The sequence below is a fragment of the Scophthalmus maximus genome, chromosome 11, assembly GCF_022379125.1.
Source record: "Scophthalmus maximus strain ysfricsl-2021 chromosome 11, ASM2237912v1, whole genome shotgun sequence".
NCBI classification, from domain to species: Eukaryota; Metazoa; Chordata; class Actinopteri; order Pleuronectiformes; family Scophthalmidae; genus Scophthalmus; species Scophthalmus maximus.
This window is the reverse complement of record NC_061525.1, coordinates 2093983-2119826: the sequence shown is the minus strand read 5'-3', so window position 1 is coordinate 2119826 and position 25844 is coordinate 2093983. Positions and strand designations below refer to the sequence as shown.

At 41.2% G+C, this 25844-nt stretch overlaps 1 protein-coding gene across 9 annotated transcripts in view; it reads left to right on the top strand.

The window, feature by feature from the left end:
• Positions 1-25844, top strand: part of bcas3 (BCAS3 microtubule associated cell migration factor) — a 308540-nt gene that overhangs the window by 46012 nt on the left and 236684 nt on the right. For all 9 annotated transcript variants that reach the window (XM_035623526.2, XM_035623527.2, XM_035623523.2 and 6 more), the window contains exons 14-15: positions 10851-10984; positions 16255-16570. In XM_035623526.2, coding sequence (XP_035479419.1) covers positions 10851-10984; positions 16255-16570 — 450 coding nt within the window. The remainder of the gene's footprint in view (positions 1-10850; positions 10985-16254; positions 16571-25844) is intronic.

The following is a 25844-nucleotide window of genomic DNA, read 5'->3' as shown; positions in this document are numbered from 1 at the left end:
TCATTACAAGTTGTAGTCCTGCATTAAAAGCTTAATTTTAACATTGTAGCTTGTCATGGTGGAGCTAATCAATACTTTATATACTGTTGAGTTACTGTTGGGTTAAAATGCATCAAACATCCCCTCCATAAAATGCGAGAAGTTGATAAAAAATTTCACAGCTTAAACTATAAATTGATTAGACAATGGGCAGAAAGTAAATTGGCAACTACTTTTGCTTGACAGTTAATTTCTTAAGTTATTTACCAAGCAGAAACACCAAGCATGCTCATCTGACTTCTCAAATAAGGATAAGGTAAGGATTTAAGTACAGACAAAACAGCACATGTAATGACTTCCGCTTGGGTTTTAGGAAAGTGTAACAAGACACTCTTTACAATTGTGTAACTTATTACACGTTTTATTGCATCTAGTTTCTGTCAAGACTGCTATTTTCATGGGAAGCATGATACACAATTTCAATATGAAATAGGCTGAGACAAGGGTTTGATAATTTATTTTTCTTTGTCCTTAGTAGATGAAAATTTAAGAAAATCTAACCTTTTATTGAACCTTTACAGACAACAACTCATTCAGACTTGTGTCATGTTGAAAGGTTTGTGGAATGTTTCTACATCCAACGTAGCACAAAAGATTGATCGATTACTCTGATTCAAGACCTTTAATAAATTTGACCCAGACTCTTATTTGTATGTGAGAAATTCACATTTGTCTATGTCCAGTACCTGATTTTGTGTTAATGTATTAAAGTTACTAGTTTCCACCACTGCAGACAAGTGACCCATAACCCTGTGTACAATTGGGTATTGTCAGGTAACCCTGTAATCTACAGTTGAACACAACCAAACACATAATCTCTGGCTGGATTATGTTCAGAGGCAACATCTTCATTGTGTTAATAGAGAACGTAATCCAGGCAGTTGCTGTTACGGTTCTTTTAAAACATATCTTGCTCCCTCTACTTTTGACAATGAATCAGTCAAGTATGTGTTTAAACTGGATTCAGGTGTACTTTTAACCTTGTGCTGTGAACAAGCTCTTCCATTCCCCTTTTTCTCAGTCTCACAAATCCCATAAGTCTGCCACAGATTCACAGCTTGATTTTCCTGCAGCCATCTAAATGTTCTGAATATGGAAGTTTTGAATACACGATCAAAGCCAGGAGTAATGGCGGATGCATCAAGACTAAATCTCTCTCCACACGGAACTGTCCCATAAACCATACCCCTGATTTAGTAACAGGCCACTCTAATGACTAGCCTGGCCCGTTGAGCCTGACCATTGAGGCAGCTGTGCCATGGAGGCAGCTCTCCGTGGTGTAATAACTCTGTCTCTCCATCTCACTGATGTGTGAAAGAAACCAGGCCGTCGCCGAAAAACCCTGGACCCACACGCACATGTTGAACATGAGGGGAATTCCCACACACAAGCAGCTTCGCTCAGCCACACATTTTATAGCCACAAATTTAGCCTGGATTGAGTTGTGTCTTCACACCAAGACAGTAATTAACACTCATAGGCTGCTCTGATGTAATTTACTGCAGCTTCTTTTCACTAATTTGACAGGGTACAATATGGCTCTGACTCTAAATTTTACGGAGACTATTGTTGTTGGGTAATCATAATGATGATGTTGATGGTAATCATAATGATGATGTTGATGGTAATCCTTATGTCTCCATTTTCAGTGGCATAATGAATATGTCATCATTGTTGAAGAAGTTGTCAAAGCTCCGGCCGGTCGCTCAGCTGTGTTTGCAGTTTTGTTAAAGTTAGTAGAGTCACATGTTGGTCGTGGCAGCAGAAACAGTGAGAAACACTGAAGAAACAAATATCAATAAACTAACACATTTTTGAATATTGAAGGGAAATTACTTACACTGGTTAATTGAAACCCCCAAAAAGCAGAGTAATGTTCTAATTTTAATAAATCATTAATAATGAAAAGCATCAGAGGGGCGATGCATACCCTTCATGCGCACTAGGTATGTATCGCAATGCTTTTTTGAAAATTTAATAATGCCCTTTCATAATGACGTCATCGTGACATAATTTATACCATATGATGAGGAATGATTGGTTGACGTAAAATAAGCTGTTGATTGTGTCTGATGTTATTGGTTGCAAAGGTTAAGCATTACTAAATTATATGTAATTTTCTGACTTGATTCTGATCTATATAAGCTTGTGTCTATACTTGTGTCTATCTTAGGTTGTGTCTATACAGTCATATAGGATTCACAGATATCACAAACAAACTATATAATCTTTAGATGATCTCTCTTAGTTCTGGAGATATGTTGCAAAATGTGTTTATTCTTGAACTTTGACCGATTCAGCTCCAAAAGTTAAGGTTAGGCGCACAGGGCTATAATCTGTGAAATGAAAGTGGTAACATGGTCATACAGTAGATGAGGAAAGTAAATGGGCAAGTGGGCAGTGACCATGAGTCAGGACCTTGTCTGAGACAGTTTCTTCACAGCTCCCATCATGCCTGCGCTCACCAAGCAGATCATACGCCTCAGCAGTGTGGTAACACAGGTCATTGGTAACTTCTTTGCAGTATGTATGTAGGTGGATAGCTCGTGGGGAAAAGGTGACTTTTAAGCTGTTGTTATTGAGTAATGGTTTGTTTGTAATGACAGCAGTGTCCATGGACATAATTTAAAATATTAGTGAAAGGACCTAAAAAAAAAATATGTACCTAAATTTTATATATTTTTAAGAATAGTCCTGTTTTTTAGCACCAACAGTGCTGTTGAATCCTATATGCTATCATTACAAAAGGAGCAGCTGTAAGAAAAAAACAAAAACTATTTGCGTCGCAAATTTTCCAAAATATCTCCTTTTATTATTAGAAATTGATCCATTCAGTCAAATTAAGTTAGGAAAGTCTAAATCAGCATATGCAGTGTGTTCAGGTAGCCAACTGGAAGGCAGGCAAGGGCTATAGTCCTCATGCTCTGTGCTCCTTTAGCAGCACATGCACTCAAGGAGAACCTTTTCATAGAAATGAATGGGGCCGATCATGAAACATGTTACTCAATTTTCCCAATACATCCACCACGTTATGCCCTCGGGTGAATTATTTCTTTTCTCAGCGTTTCTTTTCCAATATGTTTGCTAGATCATAAGTAAAAACTAAAAAAACAACAATCAACATTTTAGTCTGAGGGTGGTGCTAGAGTAAAGCACCAAATGTCAAAGTGAATGGGTTCATCCTCTGGGTGAAAATCTGGCCATTTGACTTCAGCATCTATTGCATAGGAGTGGAATTTTGACCTGTATTTTGCACGAGAGCAAAGCACAGAAGGTATATCCATAAGCAGTGTGTAAAACTTTAGTAAATTGTTTATAACACACTAATGTAAGCGGATGTCAAGTATTTGTTAACATCTGTAACTCCACTGATGAGTGGAGGCCCACAGGATAATGCATGGCAATAATGAAGGAAAATATAGTAAAAACACAAAATAATATAACTACATAGTAAGTGATAATTGTTGACCAACGAAAATGTATTTGCTCTGAGAATGTGGTTACAGCTGTGTACAACTACATTATAGGGTTTTATAAACAATTAATTAAATGTTTGTATACTTTCTTTTAATTCAAGATAAGGAGTCTTTTGCTACGAATAAAGGAAAGTGTTCTGTGCCAGCCATTACAAGACAGTCATTATTTTTCATAGTTATTTTTATCAAATAAAGAAAAAAAAAATGAAAGCACCAGCTGCATGGCTGTCATTACAGGCAGAACCGCCAGCCACTCACTGTCCACACTGCACTGTTGGTGACTAATAATTGTTAATTTTAGCAACAGAATGAAAATGTTATTAAAAAATAAATCCTGATATTTAATTATAAAATTGCAGGCATTGTTCAAAAACTAAATTTGTTATTTTACTCTTGCAGCCTTTTACAATTTTTTTTTGGTTGCACTTCGCACATTTTTTTTCTCTCAAATCACTGGACAATTGGTGCACTGTGAAATCTTACCTATGACCGGGGGCTGTGAATGTTTAAAGGGATTCCACAAGTTACGAGAAACGAACACTGGGACATTTAAAAGAGACCATGCAAATGCAAGGAGCTTACCTCTCCAGCCTCACTGTCTGCTTGTTTGCTCACTAAGGGGATTAAGTGCCGACCATTGTCCCAAATTCTTTATCAGAAGATTTTGTATTGGATCAATTTGTTTTGGGGCTTTTTAAACTTTGAATCAAAAGCAGCCTGGTGTTAAAGTTCTCTCTAAGCTGCTGTGAGAACATGTTTGTCCCATGTTGTGAAACCAAAGACAGAAAAACAAAGTAAAAATATTGGGACTGATGCAGGATTTGGATTAACTTCAGTAAATTGGGGCTTTCGCTTTGGTTGAAAAACTTTTGCAGGTGAAACAGGGGCTGGTGCTTCCTTAGCATTTTTAATCCCATATGTAGCCTGGTAAACCTGTGTTGTAACCATTGAAAGGCCTTCTGGCGTTTTGCAAAAATAAAAACCCGTCTTTCCTCTTTTAAACAATTCCAGCAGGAAGTGTGTAAATATGTAAATGCTCCATAAAAACTGACTTAAGTAGTGTGTTTTCCACTTAAGGTGATGAAAGAACAAGCCTGGAGCTCTGCCTTGAGAGCAGTCACGCTTTGTGAACTTGACCGCTACGGTGCCTGCCCCTCGTGTGTCGGCATGACTTAAAAGGCAGGCCAGTTTTGCCCTGTTAAAATAGCTGGCGTCCCAACATAGTAATATCAAACTAATGGCAGTTTCTCATCTAGGTTAGCCACACACACAGACACACACCTTTTTCATATCTATTAATATCTAAGTGCTCACAGGTGGTCTGCCTGTGAAGTGCGCAGAAAAAAACCCATAACCCTTGGTTTCAGCCCACTGTACATCAAATGAACCGTAAGCACCTTTCCCCCTTTTTCCTCTGTTGTTTTCTCCGTTTTTCTTTGCAGCCGTCACCCTCCCTTCATCCCCCCATTCCTTCCTGCCTTCCTTTTCCTCTGTGGATTGAAGTGTGTATGAGGTATAGGGATGAGCGACTTTGGAGAAATCTTTATATTTTTGTAGCTTTGGTCATTGTGACTTGACCTCATGATACACACCAATGTAACTGCTGCGATCAGGGTAATGTGTTAATATTGCTAAAACGAGGTGAACCAGGGTAAGAAACACAAGCATTCAAAAGCATGTTCACACAGCCAAACCTTTTTAGAAGAAAAGACTCATGATAAGATTAAACTCAAACTGTCTCTTGCTTTCCTGGCTCAGCAGCAATTTTACGTTTTCCTGTGCAGTGGGGGATCGATGACTACTTCTTGGTTGTGTCTAATTTTTACGTTTCCACCTCCAAATCAACTGCAACTGGAAACTGCAGCTGTTGACTTGTTGTCCGCCTATGTACTTGCATGTTTCTTGCCCCATTGGATTTGTTGCCATGTTTCCAGATTCAAGCAATTCCTTTTTGTGAGAAGAGTGCACAGAATTATGAAAATCACATTGTTGTAAACAAGATTATTGACCAATACTGTATCAGATTTTTTTCAAACTCTTTATTTTCATAAGAAAGCAAGAAGATAATAACACACACCACCTTGACTCATTTCATTCTCAGTTTAAAATAAAAGTATTTTAGGTTGATATTCTAAAATAAATATATATTTAGTCAGACTGCAGCTCCCTGTTACACAGAGGTGGTCGACTTTGGCGCAATAGCATCTGAGTAACCGTAATGCCTACCCTGCGGCCCAGTGGAAATAAAACTGCTCGTATATTAGTGTTGTGCCATGGTGGTGAGAGGATTAGTGTGGTACTCGCTTCCTTCCTTCAATTAGCACTGCAGCCAGTGGCAGAAGAAAATAACACATCTATTACTTAACTTGTGTAACCGCGAGAATAATTTCTAGTTTGAAGGCCAGACTCTTGGCATTCGTTTTGATTTCATGAATGCAATAGGTTAGGCTTGAAACTTTTTAGCCTTAAAGTGTAAAAGATGAGAATAGATGTAGATGGATTGCTTTGCAGTTGAGGGTACATGGTAGATAGTGGGTGGATGAATGCTGGAAGGAATTTGAAGACGAAACATTACAAAGTATTCGCAGGTAGTCAAAGTAGTCACTGCGATATTGATCCTTTGGTGAGCTGTGGACAGGGATTAGAATGTGATATTATACTTTGTCTTTAGAAAGCATGCAAACCCTGTTTGCACCAATATTTATATGTATGACTCAATTCCGTACATTGTACAAGCCCCTTTGGGAGCAATTGCTCCTTGGATTCACAGCACTTGTTGCACTTGTTGTGGCAAGCTTAAAGTGAGCTGTTCTATGCCTTTCATTCAAAGTGGTTTCAATCTAACCTCACTACCATACCAGTCAGATTGATGGAACACTGCTCAGGTAGTAATCCTTCAGGTCGGTTCTCCCTTCTCTGTCTAGAGCTCCGTTAGAGTGACACTTGGGTTGTTGATCGTAGCTGAGCAGCCAACTCGTGGAAAACCCCTGGGGGTTCCACACTTCCTTCCATTTCACAGTTATTCAGTCCACTGTGCTCCTGGGAAAACTCAAAGCATTAGAAATGATGCCCCTGCCCTGATCTATGCTGTCACTATGTCCAGTCAATTCAGTGGACTCCAATCATATTTCAGATGCCTCTTAAAAACAATTAAAGCAAACACGATCAACCACAATTTGCCACAGGGGGAAACAAAAGAAGCCTGAATTTTTTGGGGGGCGGGGGGATTTTGTGATGTATTGTATATGTCCGACAATGTGCAAGTACAAACAGACAAACACATTGAGTCTTGTCCTTACTCCCAAAAAGGCAGCCCTGAAGACAAAGCCCAGTCTTGCGATGGATAGTCTTTCATTTGTTCATTGGGCAAATTTGCTCTGAAGTTTATGCATCCTGGTAACAGTAAAGCAATCTGAATCCCCCAAGTACTCCATCTTCTAGGCTTAATGTCTTCCACATGGTTATAATTTGACATTTTTTCGATTTTCAAAGCTTTTTTGGAGCCCAGTGTTGTTAATTAAAAAGTGGACTAGTTTTGTTGTGGCCTTTTGTGTTGCCAAGTAGGGAAATCACCGCCGTCTTTGTTGCTCTCTCCATTTCTCTCTTTGCTTTTCTTTCTTTCTCCCTCTCTCTCCTACTCCCTTGTCCCATCTGCCTTTGTCAAGAATAAAGCCCAACCACTTTTGTAAATGAAACATCCTCCCACTATTAATGGGATTGAGCAGATGTTTTGTGTTTGGATGGTCAGAGATGGGACAGTAAACCATGCAGCAAAACAAAACAAAAAAGATTTTTTGGGCCACAAAAAACACAAAAAAAACATAAAGCAAAAGCAGATATTTATGGAAATGATTATATCACTTCCCTCATGTCCCACACAGACGCATGTCTCGCGCACATGGCAAATTAGAGGTCATCCCTTCCACTTTGGTGCATGTCTATGTGCGTGTGCCAGTGATTTTGGTACTAAAACATCGTAAATAACACTGTAACCCCTGGGACGAGGTGTTATAAATAGGACGTGTCAAACCCTGCTCCGGCAAGCCTCTGGTTTCCCCGAAACCCTTTCTTTTCACCCGCCGTGTGGCTCAGCTACTTTTTAATTTGGCCTTCCAGCGGGCTAACCAACTGACGCCTCTCGGCGAGGTCCTCTGTATTTCAACAATGCCACAAAGCCCCAGTCCTCGGGCACCCGCACTCAAAGATCTCTGCAGCCTTTCTGAGCTGTTACTTTTTTGGAGCCCAGACTCTACCATCAGCAGAAGAGAACTGCTGGCTCTGGCCAAAAACCAGCGGCCAAGTCTCATCTGTCAGAAATCCCAGGGGCCAGACTCTCTAGCCGCTGGGTGGGCGGGGCCGTTGCAAAACACAGAGAGGAGGAAGAAAGAAAGAAAGAGAGTGGGGGTGTAGGGGAGAGAAGTTTTTAGAGCGAGAGGAAGCTCCCAGATAAACAGGCCGCAGCGCCTCAACTCCTAATCACCATGCGCTTCCGTTTCCAGACTCTATAATTAGAAGGGCCCCGTCCCTTTTTCTCTATATTCCCAGTTGACGCAAATGCTTCTTGTGGCTTGGCACCTCATTTGGGGCGTGGGTTTTCAAGAGTTTACAGGCCCTGGGCCTTAGCTCTCTGGCTTTCTGGTCGCTCTGATACAGCATGAATAGCTAACCACTGTCTTAAAGCACACTTCACTTGGCTTCTCCTCTGCTTTCTTCCCTCCACCTCTGATAATCTGCATGACCCCATCGCTCATCCAGCCTGTACCTCCCTCATTCCACCTCTTCATCATCTTTAAATATAACTGTTCTTCAGTCATACACAAGTCTTAAAAAAAAGAAACCTTTCAACTCTGAATGAATGTGCAACATTTTGTTGCAACCTTGGCTTGTTTTTCAAGAGAGGGAGTGTTTTCCATCTCCCTTGCACGTGTTGCTGAATCCTTTTAATCTCGTGCCATTCCATCCTCCTCTTTTCACATTTGACATACCACCCAATAAAGCCCGGCCACTAATTAAAACCTACTGTAGCCACCACATAAAAGATTCCATGGGGAAAAACTCAGAGGAAAATTACTAATTACTTTAATATCATTCATGTCTGGGAGTCGTCAAAAAGTCAGAGGTTTGGACATACTTTTCAAATCTTACACTCTGTGTATCAGCGATGCGTTTCCAACATGAGTTACTGCCTGATCTTCAGATTTGTTTGTAACATCTCATCCAGAAGGCTTCTGGGGATGGGTTTTGGGTTGCGCTTTGAAAAGCAATGCCGCTCTTTTTTTCCTGAGCCAGTTTAGATCTGGGTTTGTTCTGGTGTGGTTTGTTGAGCATGTTGTTTATGGTGAGGGCCTATACTTTCTGGAGTTTGATGAGCTTCAAATAAAACGGGACCCAATGAATGGGCCTGTCAGTGGGGGTTACACTTGTGCTGAGCTGCGGTTCAAGTGTTTCGGTGAATCTCAATGTGCGCGCGCACACACACACACACACACACACACACACACACCCATAAACCATACACATGTATGAGTACATAGATTCTCTCTTTCACAGACACTCATCTTGTCGTCTGTCCTTGAAGAAGCACACGACTCGAGCTGTGCTTTTAACCAGATCGGGCAACCATGTGAGGGAAGTCTGCATTTTATGACAGCGACAAATGATAGCTGGTTTTATTTTAATGGCCTGGTTTGTTTGTTTAAAGGCACGGTAATTCTGTCATGGCTTCTAGCTTGCGTCCTGCACAGTTGGTAATGTTGGCTGCCTTCATGTATGCCGCCGGAGTGAAGTACAGTTTAAATATTTTGGTTGGCCTGAATTTGTATCGATTTAGCAGCATATCAGTGGCAACTTCACACTGGCACAATTTAGAGCTGTGACTGTTTTTGGTTTTTTTTAAATAACAGAATAAAGACAGCTTATTTACTGTTGTGGGTTTTTTTTTCTTTTATAATACACAAATGTACAAATTACAATTAACAAAATTATGCAACTTTGCTCCTGTGAGTTAGTGTGTGAATTTGATCAAGAAAGGGCCCTAACTCGATCATCAGCTGAGATATCCTGACTTTAAGTCCCTAAAAGAAGTCAAGCTTTAAAATCCCCCGGTCATTAATATCCCATAATGCAGCTAAAGATCATCTGTCATTACTGCCTCTTGCCTCTCTTGTCCATATCTTTCAAACTCTACTCACCCAATTTATAAAAGAGACTTTCTGTTATACATGTTAAGTCCATATGAGCCCAATTTAAGATGACACTGATGATGACATTAACAGCAAATCAGAACAAGTCAATCAAGACAAATTGGTGGGGTGCCACTTTAAAGACACATTTAAGTCTATAGGCTGTAGTCACTGCAGCGATTATCCTGTACAGTTGCACTGCTTATTTATTTATTTTAATTTGTTAATCTTATTCGTTGGGGACACTGCACATTGATTTAACCAAAAGGCAGGTTTTAATTTCTTCTTAGTAGCCAGATTCCACAAAGACACCCCCATCCCCCGATATGTTTACAGTACATGTCACTAACCCTGTTTGTATTTTCTATCTCTCCTAGTGTATCTCTGACCCCAGAGCTGCAGGACCCAAACCCGTCATTATTATTGCTATTATTAATATTAATATTAATATCATCACTAATAATAACAACAACATAATTGTATTTTTTAATTATAAGTATCAGTCTGGTAGAGATTACAGCGGCGGTTGTACAACTGTCCTCTCTCTCTCTTCTCTCCTACTGTCTCGCCTCCCACCCTCTTTCTGCCCACCTCTCCTCTCTTCCTCCTCTCTCTCCTCACCCCAACCGGTCGAGACAGATGACCGCCCACAACTGAGTCTGGTTCTGTCAGAGATTTCTTCCTGTTAAAAGGGAGTTTTTTCTCTCCACCGTCGCCAAGTGCTTTGCTCATTGTGGGATTTGTTGGGTTTTCCCTGTAATATTGTAATATTGACCTCACTATGTAAAGTGCCTTGAGACAATGTATGTTGTGATATGGCGCTATACAAATAAAATTGAATTGAATTGAATTGAATTAAAACACACTGTGTTAATGATTAAACTGCTATGCTGTTATGAAAAATCTGCATACAGAGGACAAAAAGTTTTAATGCAAACAATGCCAGACATGGCAGCATTAGGTTTTATTAACAAATACAAAATTAAGCATCATGTTCAGAAGCATGTAAACTACACATGAAACACTGAATTTATTGTAAAATAAAAAACGGCTACAACGGACATACACATGCAGAGCATAATAATCTGTTCATGCTGAAGCCTTATGCATTGATGATTCCCACTGCCGATGACTGTATGTTTCTTCACTGTAGGAATGCTGCTGGTGACTGCCGACACTCTGGGCCATGACTTTCACGTCTTCCAGATCCTCACCCACCCATGGGCGTCCTCGCAGAGTGCTGTGCACCATCTCTATACTTTGCATCGTGGGGAAACTGAGGCCAAGGTCTGAAACACACTCTTTATCACACACACACACACACGCATGCACGCGCACACACTTTTTATATTTTCACTTAAATTTTCACTTCCCCATATGTTATCGATGATACTGAAAACTCACATTAGTAGCTTCATCTCAGATCTGAATTAATATAATCCATGTTTTGAAAATGCTAAATATTATGATAACGTTGAATTATGCTATCCGTCTCAGTCATCAGACGTCTAGATCTTAAGTTATCTGAGAAATAAGCTGAGCAAATAGCTCCTGTTGCAGTGTCAGCGTCAAGGAAACACATTTTTGAAAGTGTATTTAATCACCGGTACCTTTCGTTTGGAAGGGGAGACGACCCCTGCGGATAATTCGGCTTCCGGTAAAAATCCTCTGAATGATAGACTCTAATGGAATTCTGACCTAGAAACAAGCTGAGCTAACTTTAACGGCCGTGCAGCTAACAGCTCACAGTCCCTCCTGACATCATGTGTTTACGTCCTGACGTCCTGATTTTTAATATGAAACTGCTTTATTCAGTGTTTTACTGGGTTTTATCACCAGCTCCTTTTTTTTAGAGAGGAGGAAAATCTTCGAGATAATTTTCCCCCTGGTGAAAACAATAAGTTGTGTAACAATAAAGTGCTACTTCCCCATACACAGGTGGCTGCTATTTTCACCCAGCTGGATATTGTGTTCACTAGTGGAAAACCCTGAGTGATTGAAATCACATTTATCCCAAAGGTGGGTGTTCCATGTCTGTCTGTTCAGACGTGACTGAGGAATAACTTGGGAGTATGAATTATGAGGAAAAGGCTTGAGGTCAAGGTTACAGTGACCTACCTACACATTTTGGCCTTATGAACAGGATTTCTATGGAATTCCTTCAGGAATTTGCCTCAAACATTCACTTGGAGTCAAAGACAAGCTGATCTGGTTTTGGTTGAAGGTCAATGGTCGATGTCTGATCCATCTTCACTAAACCCACATTTTATAATGACATCAAACCGACATCTGCTTTTTCTACATGGCCACTGTAGACTGGGTGTAATACCAATTACCAGTAATCCTATTTAATGGGACATCTTTAGTCCCATTCTTCCAAGTGAAGTTATTTTACACCTCTTTTGATTGAACTTTCTTCACAAAACTGTGACAGAAATTTTGCAATCTGAAGCTACTTCAGCCCTTGTTCGGTTCAGGATTATATACTGGGAAAACACACCGTCTCACTCACACACACACACACACACACACACACACACACACACACACACACACACACACACACACACACACACACACACACACACACAAACACACACAAACACACACAAACACACACACACTCTCTCTCTCTCTCACAGCCTGCCTGTAGTTAATGTATGACCAAACGGCAGGTCCGCTGACCGGCTGCACACTGAGCCTGCTTTGATCCAACCTGTTGTAAACAGTGAATGCTGGCCTTAGCCTAGTGCTTGGGCCAGAGGTTATCAACACCACACACACCCACACACACACACACACGTACACACTGGATAGTGATAAAGTCTTCAGTGAGGTGGGTGGAGAGACGCCTTATCTGTCTCCAGTGGTCAAACATGCGGCTGGCTGTTAGTGACCCAAGGCCAGGTAAACAGACCTACGTCTGATAACAGCTGTACGGGGCTGAATGAGGACCAGAATGTGTACAAGCTTAGCCAAAGTGGAGAGCACTAGTCCCAGGGGTTATAGGGATGGCACTGCTGTTTCTGCTAAATTTTGCAGCAATGCACCATCAGGTGAGAGCACAGTAATAGGGGTTCATCAAGGCCAATGGTATCAGTGTATTTATATGCATTGAAGTAACTGGGCTGCTGTTGGCATTCCAACCCATTATCAAATTTTAGTTTGTATCACTGATATTCCTTTTAAAAATAAGCTAAGGTTCTGATGTAATGCCGTGGTTGAGAAAAAAAATATTTATGGTCATTTCACAGTCTAAGCATTGGCAACCAATGAAGTGTTATATAAAGTAATACATATATAATGTAATCAGTCATATGATGACCGAACCAATATCTGCCATATTGCAGTACGCTGGCAATGGGGTATCAAACCAAATGAAGCAAATAATTGAAGCAACAGTCAACCACAAAAGAAACCCACTTTGGCTTTCTTTGTTATGGACTCCACCCATTCTATTTGTTTGTGTCTCTCTGTCTTTGTCACATTCTTCTCATTCCCTCAGAGTTCCTTTCTTGTGAACAGAGCTGCTTAATCCTTCGAACTGGTGGTGTCAAAGAAACAGAATTAAACACGCCTCTGTGGCATCACCCCGGCTGTCAGTAATGTCATCAGAAACACACTGTACAAGGACAGGAGGCTCTCCAGCTTCTCTGGAATGTGCCACCTCCGCACCAGCACACACATGCCTGTGTCTGAATGCAGTTACATTCTGCTTCCTTTATGATAACATTTGGCCACTGTTTTATAGCTGAATGGTTTGTCACACTATATGGTTTGTGACTGTACAGTCACAGCCATCCTTCAGGTCACAGCCATCCTTCAGGTAACCCCCCCCCCCCGCCTGACAATTAGACGATAAAGTCAAGGCACCCATTTACAGTGGGTACACTCTGACAGGTCAATTATGACCAATTACAGACTGTGCAAAGACGCCCTTTCTCATCTCCAAGGCATCCCTAATCTGCCACAGCAGAGGGTCAGGCCTCCTCTTTCACTCATCTTTGTGAAGTGAAGTAACTGTCTGGTATGCAGAGGATACCCCATTAACTGTCATTGCTGGGGACAATTACCTCGTCTGACCTGGCAAAAGATTAGAAAGGCCTGCAGGCGCAGAGCTGTCTGTCTGACAGCCTGACTTGCTTTCCTGACTGAAGAGTTACACATTCCTTATCTCAACTTTGTCCTGGACCTGTCCACTCACTCAATCCTCCTTTCTTTTATGACGAAAGATGGGCGCTGTTTCAACCAACTATCACCTCATCAGTAGGTCACCTTACTTCTTTTTCATTTTCTTCTTTCATTTTCTTTCTCCCTCTTTCCTTTGCTTGTGTTGTCTCTTGCAGCCCATCTGTCTGGTTTTGTGCATGTCTAACATGCCCAGGGAGATCATATCTTCCCCAGTGTCTGCTCCCTGAGAGACGGTGACTGTTTGAGTTGGACTAACAAAGGACGCCAGCAGCTCTCTAGTTTTTCCTCTGTCATCTTTTTTACCACAAAACAAGCTCATTTCACATTGTCACCTTTGCCCAAAGTTATTGTCCAATCCTTTCACTCTGGTTTACATTTTGTCATGCACTCTGAATGATGTGTTTATCTGTTTGCTAAACATTTAACCCTAGTCATGCAAATGCTCCTGGCAGACTGGAGTTTGATGCTGTTTATTCCCCTGGTGCATATTTCACTATGGTCAGTGATGAAGAAATAATTAATTAATTTGCATGGAGTTGCCAAAACCAAACCTGGTCCAATTTCTGAGCATGTGTAAGGATGGTTACCGGTGTCCTGGCTCTTCATCTATATTGAAATGTACTCTCATTTAATTGAAACCTAACTTGCACATTGTAATTCCAGAATTACCTTTTCTCATTCCCGTCATTCGAGGTTTCCTTCCAGATGCGTATTTGTTCTTCATGTTATACACTGACAATTAAAACATTGCATGTGTAATTCACGGACGAATTTTATCAATAGTCTCTTTCTTTTGTTACTAAAACTCTAACTGTATTTTAGCATGGCAGGACAAAAGCCTATGTTGCTAACAGTAATTGTACTCATTTACAGCTGCTTTTTCAAATACAAAGATCTTCATACTGATATTCCGTAAGATAAAATCTGACAGTTTTACAAACCCCAATTCCAATGAAGCTGGGACGTAAATAAAAACAGGATACAATGATTTGCAAATCCCTTTCAACCTATATTCAATTGAATACATTACAAAGACAAGATATGTAATGTTCAAAATGATAAACTTTATTGTTTTTTTGCAAATATTCACTCATTTTGAGTTTGATGCCTGCAACACGTTCCAAAAAGCTGGGACAGGGGCAACAAAAGACAGGTAAAGTTGAGGAATGCTCAAAAAGCACCTGTTTGGAACAGTCCACAGGTGAACAGGTTAATACGAAACAGCTGAGTGTCAGGATTGGGTATAAAAGGAGCATCCCCGAAAGGCTGAGTCGTTCACAAGCAAGGATAGGGCGAGGTTCACCACTTTGTGAACAACTGCGTGAGCAAATAGTCCAACAGTTTAAGAACAACGTTTCTCAGTGTACAATTGCAAGGAATTTAGGGATTTCATCATCTACAGTCCATAATATCATCAAAAGATTCAGAGAATCTGGAGAAATCTCTGCACGTAAGCGGCAAGGACGAAAACCAACATTGAGTTACGGTGACCTTCGATCCCTCAGGCGGCACTGCATTAAAAACCGACATCATTCTGTAAAGGATATTACCACGTGGGCTCAGGAACACTTCCGAAAACCATTGTCAGTTAACATAGTTCGTCGCTACATCTACGACTGCAAGTTAAAACTCTACCATGCAAAGCGAAGGCCATTTATCAACAACACCCAGAAACGACGCCGGCTTCTCTGGGCCTGATCTCATCTGAGATGGACTGACACAAAGTGGAAAAGTGTGCTGTGGTCTGACGAGTCCACATTTCAAATTGTTTTTGGAAATCATGGATGTCGAGTCCTCCGGGCCAAAGAGGAAAAGGACCATCCAGATTGTTAACAGCGCAAAGTTCAAATGCCAGCATCTGTGATGGTATGGGGGTGTGTTAGTGCCCATGTCGTGGGTAACTTGCACATCTGTGAAGGCACCATTAATGCTGAAAGGTACATATAGGTTTTGGATCAACATATGCTGCCATCCAAGCAATGTCTTTTTCAGGGACGACCCTGCTTATTTCAGCAAGACAATGCCAAGCCACATTCTGCACGTGTTACAACAGTATGGCTTTGTAGTAAAAGAGTACTGCTTCAGTAAAGAAATGTTATTATAAGAATATGGTTCTTTATAATAGAGAAGTTATATGTGACAAGATGAGAATTATAGCACTTCCTTTCATTAGTTTAAGCCTTTGACCATCATGTCAATATAATGGAATGATGTTTGCTTTTTCAGGAACCATGAGCATGCAAATGAGCATAGTGAAGGAAGTGATTCTATCCTTGATATGTTCTGTACATTCTCTGTCTTATCATCCTTCCGCTTCTCACAACCCTCTGTCCTCTGACCTCTCTACCTATTCTGTCTCTGTCCAGGTCCAGGACATGTGTTTCAGTCCGGATAGTCGCTGGGTAGCAATCAGCACCCTCCGTGGCACCACCCACGTTTTTCCCATCAACCCCTATGGTGGCGCACCCTGTGCACGCACACACGTGTCCCCACGGGTTGTGAACCGGATGTCTCGCTTTCAAAAGAGTGCTGGCCTGGAGGAGATTGAACAGGAGCTGAACAGGGCGGCTGCGTTGGGAGGAGGAGGCATGGGAGGAGGTGGTTGCATTCTGGGTGGAGGAGGAGGCCGCTGTAGTCCCATACCAGGCCTTTCCAGCAGCCCATCTGGATCTCCACTGCACGGTGAGGAGCCAGGAGGGAGGGGGGTGGATGGGGTTACTGATGGTGTTTCCTAATTGTACCTTCAGAATAGCAACACAAGCCAGCATGTAGTGGCTGTCAACATGCAGGAAGCTACCTCGACTTGTGGCCATATTATACATATATGCATGTACAGGCATACAGGTATGTACTGTATAGTATAAGATTCACACAAATGTCTTCAAAATCATGATGAATAATTTACCTTACACAGCAAAGCACACCCCATGGTCACTCGGCCACTGCAGGCATCCACTCCTTATGATATATGTCCAAAGATTTTCAGCAATGATACATGTCTATTGGTCATCAACTTTGCAACTATATAAATCTATGAATTAATACAATAAAATACATTGTTTATTCCCTTTAATGGAGGCACCCCAGAAGAAAAGCTGAAAACCAAGATGAAAGAGTTAATGTGAAATTTTGACATGGATAAAACTTGCCCCTGTATTTTGCCCCAACTCCATATGTGTGTGTGTGTGTGTGTGTGTGTGTGTGTGTGTGTGTGTGTGTGTGTGTGTGTGTGTGTGTGTGTGTGTGTGTGCGTGCGTGCGTGCGTGCGTGCGTGCGTCCGTGCGCGCATATGTGTGTGTTTTTCCAGTGACTGGTCATCTCAGTAGTTCTCTTCCAGGGACTCTGCTCTGTCTGTTTGTCAAACACCATTGCGGGCAGTTTACACTGTCTGTGTGTCCCTAGCTGACATAGACAAACCAGTAAACACACACCTTGTGTCAGCTGCACCGCTTGACCCCATAGGTGTTACTCAGTGTAAAACTTCACAGTTCTCATTAACTAGGCTTTCCAGGAATACCCCTGAGCTTTGGTACAGTAGATTCACTTCGTCCAGGGCGAGGGTCGAGAACTTGATAAACACTGTTACTGTGAAATATTAGTTTGAGCCTCTTTTATATGCGTATTGAATAAATTGTGGGCGGCCGTTGCACAGGAGGTAATACGGGTCTTCCACTAACCTGAAGGTCAGTGATTCAATCCATACTTCCATTGGTCTGCGTGCCAAAGCGTCTTTGGGCAAGGCCCTTAACCCTGAGTTGCCCCTGACGGCTGTCAGCAGTGCATTAGGTGATATCTTCCACAAAAGATCAATTTGACTATACTGTGCTTGTGTTTAGACCACTTTTGAAAAGTGTGTGTGTGTTTCTAACGAAGGGGGCATAAAAGCGTATTAAAGATACACCCTCTGATTTTGTTTTATTTCTCTATTGTACCATCAGAATCCTGAGTGTTAATGTGTTTAACCATGGCCTTGATTTGAACCTCAGAGGTTTTCTTGTACCGTTTCTTTTGAGCTTCACATCCTGTTAACATCTCTGTTTGCGTAAGACCATTATCAGTGGTAGAAATTTTCTGGGATCTACTAGATTCCTAATGAAGGAGAGCCAGTCCAGTCCTACATATTAATTTAACATAGTTAGGTCCATCTGGATATATTGAGCACCATTGTAGTGCTGCATGACTCTGCTCTGTGAAAGTGAAACTCCAGAGTTGACTTGCTGTCAACCCCGATCCTTTTGTGCCTCGTAATCCTGACAGGAGAGTGTTGATCTTGGTAGCACATGATGCTTCTGTCAGTGGCGGTGAATCTGTTCGAATCTACAACACTGTGGATTGTTTTTGACTGTTATCGGAACCTCTCTCCCTCTACGGTGTAAGAAATCACTGTTAGTCATGCAGTATAAAAAATAACAGTCATAGACAACTTAATTCAAATCCTGCGTGTCTCCTTTACACGTTCATTTCATCACCACATTTGAACATTTCCCTGTGAGCTGTTCCCAGGCTCGAAGTATTCTTGTGTCTTGAGTCTTCACATGGACCCAAATAGGTGAAAGAAGATGCTGGGATTACGGGGTCAGGGTCAAGTCATATTGTTATTTGCCCGCCCCCAGAACTTGCACTGCACGCACGCACGCACGCACGCACGCACGCACGCACACACACACACACACACACACACACACACACACACACACACACACACACACACACACACACACTCTCTCTCTCTCTCTCTCTCGAAAAATGGCACCACTGCTTCCTGTTTCCTTCCTGTCTTCTTTGTCTAGACCCAAACCCCTCTGTAACCCCTCCACCAAAATACACACACACACACACACACACACACACACACACACGCACGCACATTCCTCCACACTGTGAGTGAAAAATAGGCCATCAAACATTAAAAGGATGTCTGACTTCGGAGAGTCGCCGCTCTGCGATGAGAGACAGAGAGGGACAGGTACATCAAAGTGGTACAGGAGGTGAAAGTGAGTGAGCAAAGTAATGAGGTGCAATTGAGAAAAATGAGGGAGAGATAGAACAGGGGGAATGGCGGGAGGGGGCTGAACAGGCACAGGGAGAGAGAGATAAGTTTGTAGTAGCAGCGCTGAAAGCTGGGGTCTCTGGGAGCGTGGTCGTAAATCACACTTTTGTTTCAAAGGAGAGCATTAGGGCCACCTGTCAACAATTAGTCCTCACAATGATACCTTGCTGAGTGTGAGTGCATGTGCATGTGTCTGTGCACTTGAAGTAGATAAACGATCTCCGAGACTTTTTATTATTTTTTTTATGATAAAATCTGAACAAAAAGGAGCAGGATAAAATCAAAGATCACCGTTGAGTAGTTGTGAAGAGTTGTCTGGACTCTTCAGGGGAAAATTGAAGGTTTTCATAACTCTAATATTTTACAGCGTATAATATCGTCCACAGGAAATTGAAGTCTAGTCTCACACCGCTTTCATCGAGGTGTTAACTCATACCATACGGACACGACCTCACTGATATAGTGTCCCTCACTGTGTGAACTATGAGGCATAGTTCACATGTTGTGTGCTCACAGTGTTACAGCCTCATGTACATTCTCCTGTCTGACACTTTTAAAGTTCAATGTGTTACACTGACCTTTGCTTCTATTGTAAAGTGAGACTGTATGTCTATGCTTAAGACTAATGCTATATCAGACACCGTTTCTTAAAGCACCTCCATATTTTTAACCACACTGCAAATAGTCCCCTTCCACAAAAACATGAAAAACAATATGTATGTTCTGCTTAATGTTGTGGCTGATTGGTCTATTTATGAAAGCTATCTCTATCTTATGTGACAAAACATAAAAATGTACAGTTACAAAATAGGGAAAGAAAATACTTTCTGACTTGTCCTCAAGGAAGCACCCACTGTGAAAACTGCTGATCTAGAGAAATCTGGGCTGATCTAGAGAAATCTGGGCAAAAATGAAGATGATCATGAAAAGACCCTGACAATACACTGCAACAAATTGCAAGTTTACAAGGTCGACGTAGCTAAAACTAATGCAGTCCAATACCACAGTCCTGTAACAAATCCTCCTTCATCAAGTTTTTTTGTTCCGTTTATGGTGGAAATTTTAGAGATGTGCTGAGATGTTGACAACGTCATAGGCTGCATCCAATTTCAACAACATCTCTCAATGCAGATATTATGTGTACCTAATAAACTGCCAAGATTAATATGACCTTACTCAATAGAACAACAAAAAAAGACCTGAGGTTCTTGTTATTTAATTAAATCCAAAGCTAGGAGTTAATGAGACATGGATTCTTTGGAGATTAATTCCATATTTTCACACATGGTAGCAACAAGCTTGTAATACACACAGTATTTCACACACCACCTCCTTAAAATGGGGCTCTCTCATCTCTAATGCTTTAAACAATCCTGTGTCATTTTTCATCTTGATCATAACACTGAGTGTAGCGTCTCATTTCTGTTTTTACTAAGTACACCGCTACTAAGCTGAAGTCTGTGTAACAGGAACGGGTTTAAGACAAAGCAAATCCTCAGGGGCTGATTACTTGAATTTGAATACTGACTGTAAAAATGTTTAAGTTACAAAAGGCATTAATTAACAAGTGTGAGTGGTAGAGTATGACGTGAAGGTGCATTTCCACAATAGGGAATAGTGAAAGACTCAATTTGATACACATAAAGGATTCCAAAAAGTTATATGATATATTTAATCAGAGCATTATACATACATACATACATACATATATATATATATATATATATATATATATATATACATATATATATATATATATAATGCTCTAAAAAATGTATACTGTATATATAGTTGTTGCAGTGAAGACTTGTGTGTTTAACCAATTGAATTATATGGAAAACAAAAACATCTGCAGTGTTGTTTGTCCTGTGTAGTTTTAAAATTGATCTGTTTTTTTGAAGCCACTTAGTTTTTTCTTCTGTCTGTCTTATCTGTAATATTAGATTTAACAATCATGCAGTCGTTAGGGCCACTTCAAGTTTGTTTCTCATCAGCTCGCTCAGAACTGTAGATTCATTGTTTTTTACAATTTTTTTTTACATTTTCCATTTACAAATGAAATAATGTAACTGGAATGTTGTTTAAAAGATTTGTTGTGCTTTCAGCAGTAAATCAGACTTCGTCAGACAAACTGTGGCACCAAAACAAGATGATCGTCACCCTCGAGAGCAGACGTGTATTTATATGGTGCAACAGTACCAAAATGCGCACAACACAGTGGGTCATTAACAGTTCACCAGTGAGATCTCTGTGGGGTAAGGTCATGTAGGTCTCCTGCTGTCTGTGATTTGGAAGATAAATTGGCTCCAACGCATCCTGCCACATGTAAATTTAGAAATGCAGCAGCCCTCCACCACTACCGCTGCCACCAGCGTTGATAAAAACTCCATAATTTGAGCCGTTTTCCCCGGATGCAAACACACTTGAGTCCCATTTGCTTTTGTGTCTGCCTTCCGCCTGTTTTTGCGAGTTGGGTGTGAATTTTGGGCAGTGAAGGCGGCTCCCTGAGGTTGGCAGAGAGCAGCAGGGTGAGGCAAGCCGGGGACGGGCCACCTAGCCACAACAGCTGCTCTGTGATTGTCGCCAGTGAGGACAGCATTGATTTTTGGGAAGGAACTGTAGAAAAGTACACATCCTTCTCAAAGCTGCCTGCCCAGGCCGCCGGCACACCTAAAAATAAAGGCCGCAATTGGCAGTCTTCTTGTCACTGTTAAAATCTGCAATGGCTATTTGTGTCCCTGTATACAGTAAATTTTCTCTCCCACCTTTTTTTTTTTTTCTCCCCTAAAAGTCTTTTCCTCTGTGTGATCAATGTATTGTGATTTGAGGTGATGACCCATAATGTGAACGTCCCACACTGTAAAATGCGGTTTGTCTGCGGCCCAGTGCATACAAGGCTAAATTAGTAAGTGCAGTTTCTCTGCACAGGGCAGAGGTTAGTGAGGCTATAGCAGGCACATGGCAGCCACTGTAGACTTTTATTATTCAGATGTTTTTCAGATCCGACCACAGTACTGTATAATGCTGCAGTGTGCACTGCACACAAGCTTACAGCAACTTGATGATAATAATCTAAAAGCCATCTTTGATTCTTCACTTGACCCGGGGTCATATTTCTTTGTGGAGGGCTGCACTCTACCCTGTAGTGCTGTCGTTGTATGTGAGGCTTTTTTAATTCAAGCCTGAGCCACAGGTGATTTCTGTGCTTCTTCTGTGGCACCTTGGTGGCAGTTACGGCATTTGGCACAACTGTCCCATGTAGCATTATTCAACATGCTTGGGCACCTTTTTGTGTGTACACAGAGCGCTTTCCATACATTTCCCAACTGCAAAACATCAACACAGGCTATTAGTCAGTGCGACAGATTTGTTTCCTCACCGTGCAGAAGCCCCGGTGGTCCGATCACGGGGCCATCTAGGCCCTGGCGCTAGTTCAGAGAGAGAGGGGGAGGCAGAAAACAAGGTGTGACGGGAAACTGTTAATTCACATGTTGATAAAGGGACACTTCCTTTCTGCTATTAGAGGCTGACGGCTTGCTTATTTGGGTTTGGACTTTTGTTTTATCTCGCCTCCCTCCTCCCCCCAAGCGCTCCCCCTCGTCAGTCATCGTGCTGTGGCGAAAAACACCAATGCTGTGCTGCGGTCGACGCCAAGGAAACATTACCTCATAACTGCTGGCGTGTGACACGTATGTACATGGCCTCACAGTGACCCTGTTTTTGACAGTAGAGTTACTGTACATTAAACAGTTACAGACTACAGTCGTGGATGTTGAAACCCCTGTTTCACACAGATAGTCGATGGATTTAACAGAGCGGGTTAAACGCGTCTTAATTTCACAAATGTGTAAACAGTATGAAACTGTGAGATTGATGACTTGTACAGATTTCCGTCATCGTGAGGAGCTGTCTGCCATGGATTAGAGACAGAGCTAACCAGCATCCGCGAAGCCACCACAGCCCCCCATTTGTTTTCTATTTTCTTACATGTATATATATATATATATATATATATATATATATATATATATATATATATATATATATATATATATATATATATATATATATATATATTTATATTTATATTTGTAGGTGTTCACATTGTCATTTATTCCTCAGCTCAACACATTTGCTGAATACTGAAGTACATTCTTTCAACCTGAAAGATATTCAAACGACCGATAAAATTACCAAATGTCTGTCTAATGCAGTAAATGTGACACGCACATCGACACAATTCCCCACATTGTGGCAAAAGGGTATTTTTTAAAAAAATCAGCATTAGCTTAAAGCTTTGAGTCTCATTGTTTGTAACATTTTGTAAAATGCCCACTTATTTGGCTATATCGTTGTCAAATGTCCTTATCATTAAGGCTCTGCTGATGTGTTCACTTTTTGGTTTTGCATACAGTAAAAGCAGTACAGCCAAGCATAATGACCCCACCAGAAAACACAGAGGATGTTGTAGGACGGTCTGGCTTACCCAGGGTCCAACATTATCTCTTTGACCTTGTCCTACGTCCTTACATGCATCTGTACACACAAAAACACAGCTACACGTGTATTGACGCACACCCCGGACTTATAGTGTCGACATTTATCAGTGACAGCCGACGTCCGTGTTGTGCTTCTGTGTCTACAAATAAACAGGAACCGTTAAAGAGTTTGGGAAACAGAATATAGATTTGTCACTTAATAAAATAAAATTTACAGGAAGTAAGTACCTATTTATTCTTTCAAAAACATTTGATGGCTTTCAGCTTGACCGGGATGAAAAAGTGCCATGAAGGAAATTGTTCATTAGGCAGAGAGAATGTGTGGTGAGTGTGTCCTGGCAGTGACGCTTGGTGACGGCCCCGCGTTTGAGTACCAGAGTCGTCCTCCATGTGGTGCTGTGTGGTCAGGTTTCCCAGCAGCGAGCAGAGGGAGGAGCAGAGCCGAGGCAGAGTGGAAAGCGCTTGTAAAGCTCGAGCTGTGCGACGGTTTCGCCTTGATACAAATCTAACAACAGAGAAAGAGCGCGGTAATTTCTCCAGCTTCTTTTTCTTTCTTTTTTTCATGAATGGTAACTTCCTCCAGCTAAAACAACTTGCAGCCCTCGTTTGGAGTTTTTTTTTTTTTTTAAGAGGCCGTTTAAAAACTCTTCTATTGAGTGTAGAGACCTTTTAGTCATAATCTTTTGTCTTTCTGGCATTTTCTTTCCTATTTTGCTGTTGTATTTAGAAGATGGAAGTGAAAAAAAATATATATATTTCCCCCTTTGGATGCTTTTACCTGAGCAGTGATTGTTCTTATAATGAATATATTTTATTGGAAATCCTCACATTCAAATCCTTCTCTGTAAATTTTTGTAATTTAATCCACAAATGACTCTGCGGGAAGTAGGAAATGGCAAATGGTTTTCGAAAAGGGAGCAGATGTTCTTTAAAAAGCGAGCACTTTTCCCTTGACCTGCCATGAGGATTAGTGTATGTACATTACTCTGTACATTTGATATAACAGTTGTTTGCCATCAAAGGTAAAGGAGGTTAGCAGTTTTTTTTTGTTTTGTTTTTGTTGATGCTGTTGATTTTTTCCTTCGGTAGGCTCCCTGTGGTCGGAAGAGGAGCCAGAGGCCGGCTCGATTTGTGTCAGTAAACGGAGAGCTCAGCGCAAAACCACACTGCAATCGAACAAGCTGTTTACCCTGAAAATTAGCCTTCCCCTGTACTTTTAGGGCTTTTAAAGCAGACCAAAAATACACAGTGCAAGGAATATGTATCTTGGCTGGCATTCATGCTCCGTCAGAGGCCTCCGTCCTTTTTATATGGCCCCTAATAACTCAATCTGCACAACCACTAAACCCTCTTAACACCGGGTGCTCGCCGCTGCACTCATCATTATTTGATTTGCAAAATTGTAAGGTAGAGATAAAGAAATAAAGCTGGCTTGCCATTACACATAGACGCACTTGTGGCTTCCAGCTTATTGCCTCCCATGTGAAAAGTGCACACTCTGAAAAGCCAAAGCCGTCCATTGTCACACTATCAATGGGTTTTACATCCTGCCTTTGTGTTGTGCCACGTGTGGATCTTCTGTATATGTTTTTTTTCTTCTTCTGTCATTTCACTTCTTTTTGTGTGTGTGTGTGTGTGTTCCTGAAAAAAATCTTTAGAAGTGTATACCTCACACTAGTGTTACGGAAAAACAGGTATTTTTCTAAAATATGCAGTGTAGATGAGATATAATACAAATATCAGCATGTTTTATGACTTAAATATAGATATGTCATTCTCAATGTAATTTAATTTCCCTCTACGTTGTTCATTGCAAGGTTGTAGAGTGTTAACAACTCCCATGAGTCACCAGTGTGTCTGTGAAACACATTCATACACATTTAGTGGAAGGCAAATTCTTGTCGATAGAGAGTTGAGATTGTCTGAACTAAAACTGTTACATGAATTAATTTAGTGGATCAATGTTACTTTCTTCTAGTAAAGGCAGGTTACCAGATAATAACTGCTAATAATATTTGCGAATGACACATCTCATAGATTTACATTCCGCGACCCTGTACAGAAACCTTGTCCACTTCCTGTTTACTCATATCAAGCCTAAGCGTTTTTGACACGTCATTTATTTAGACTGGGACGCTGTCACAACTCGGCCAGCTAAACTCCGATCAAAGCGGCCTCGCTGTTGTTACCCACTTTTTTAAATGGCGCTTCTATCACAGCTGCATGTAGCTGCAACGTCAGTCAATCCGCATTAGATCAGGGTCATTTTTAAATGGAGGAATTGAATTAGATCTATATGTGCAGCCACATTGTGTGTGTTTGTGTGTGTGCAGTATAGAGCACATGATGGCTGTGGATGATTGATTTTTAATGCAGATGGAGCTGCTGTGATAAAATACTTAACAAA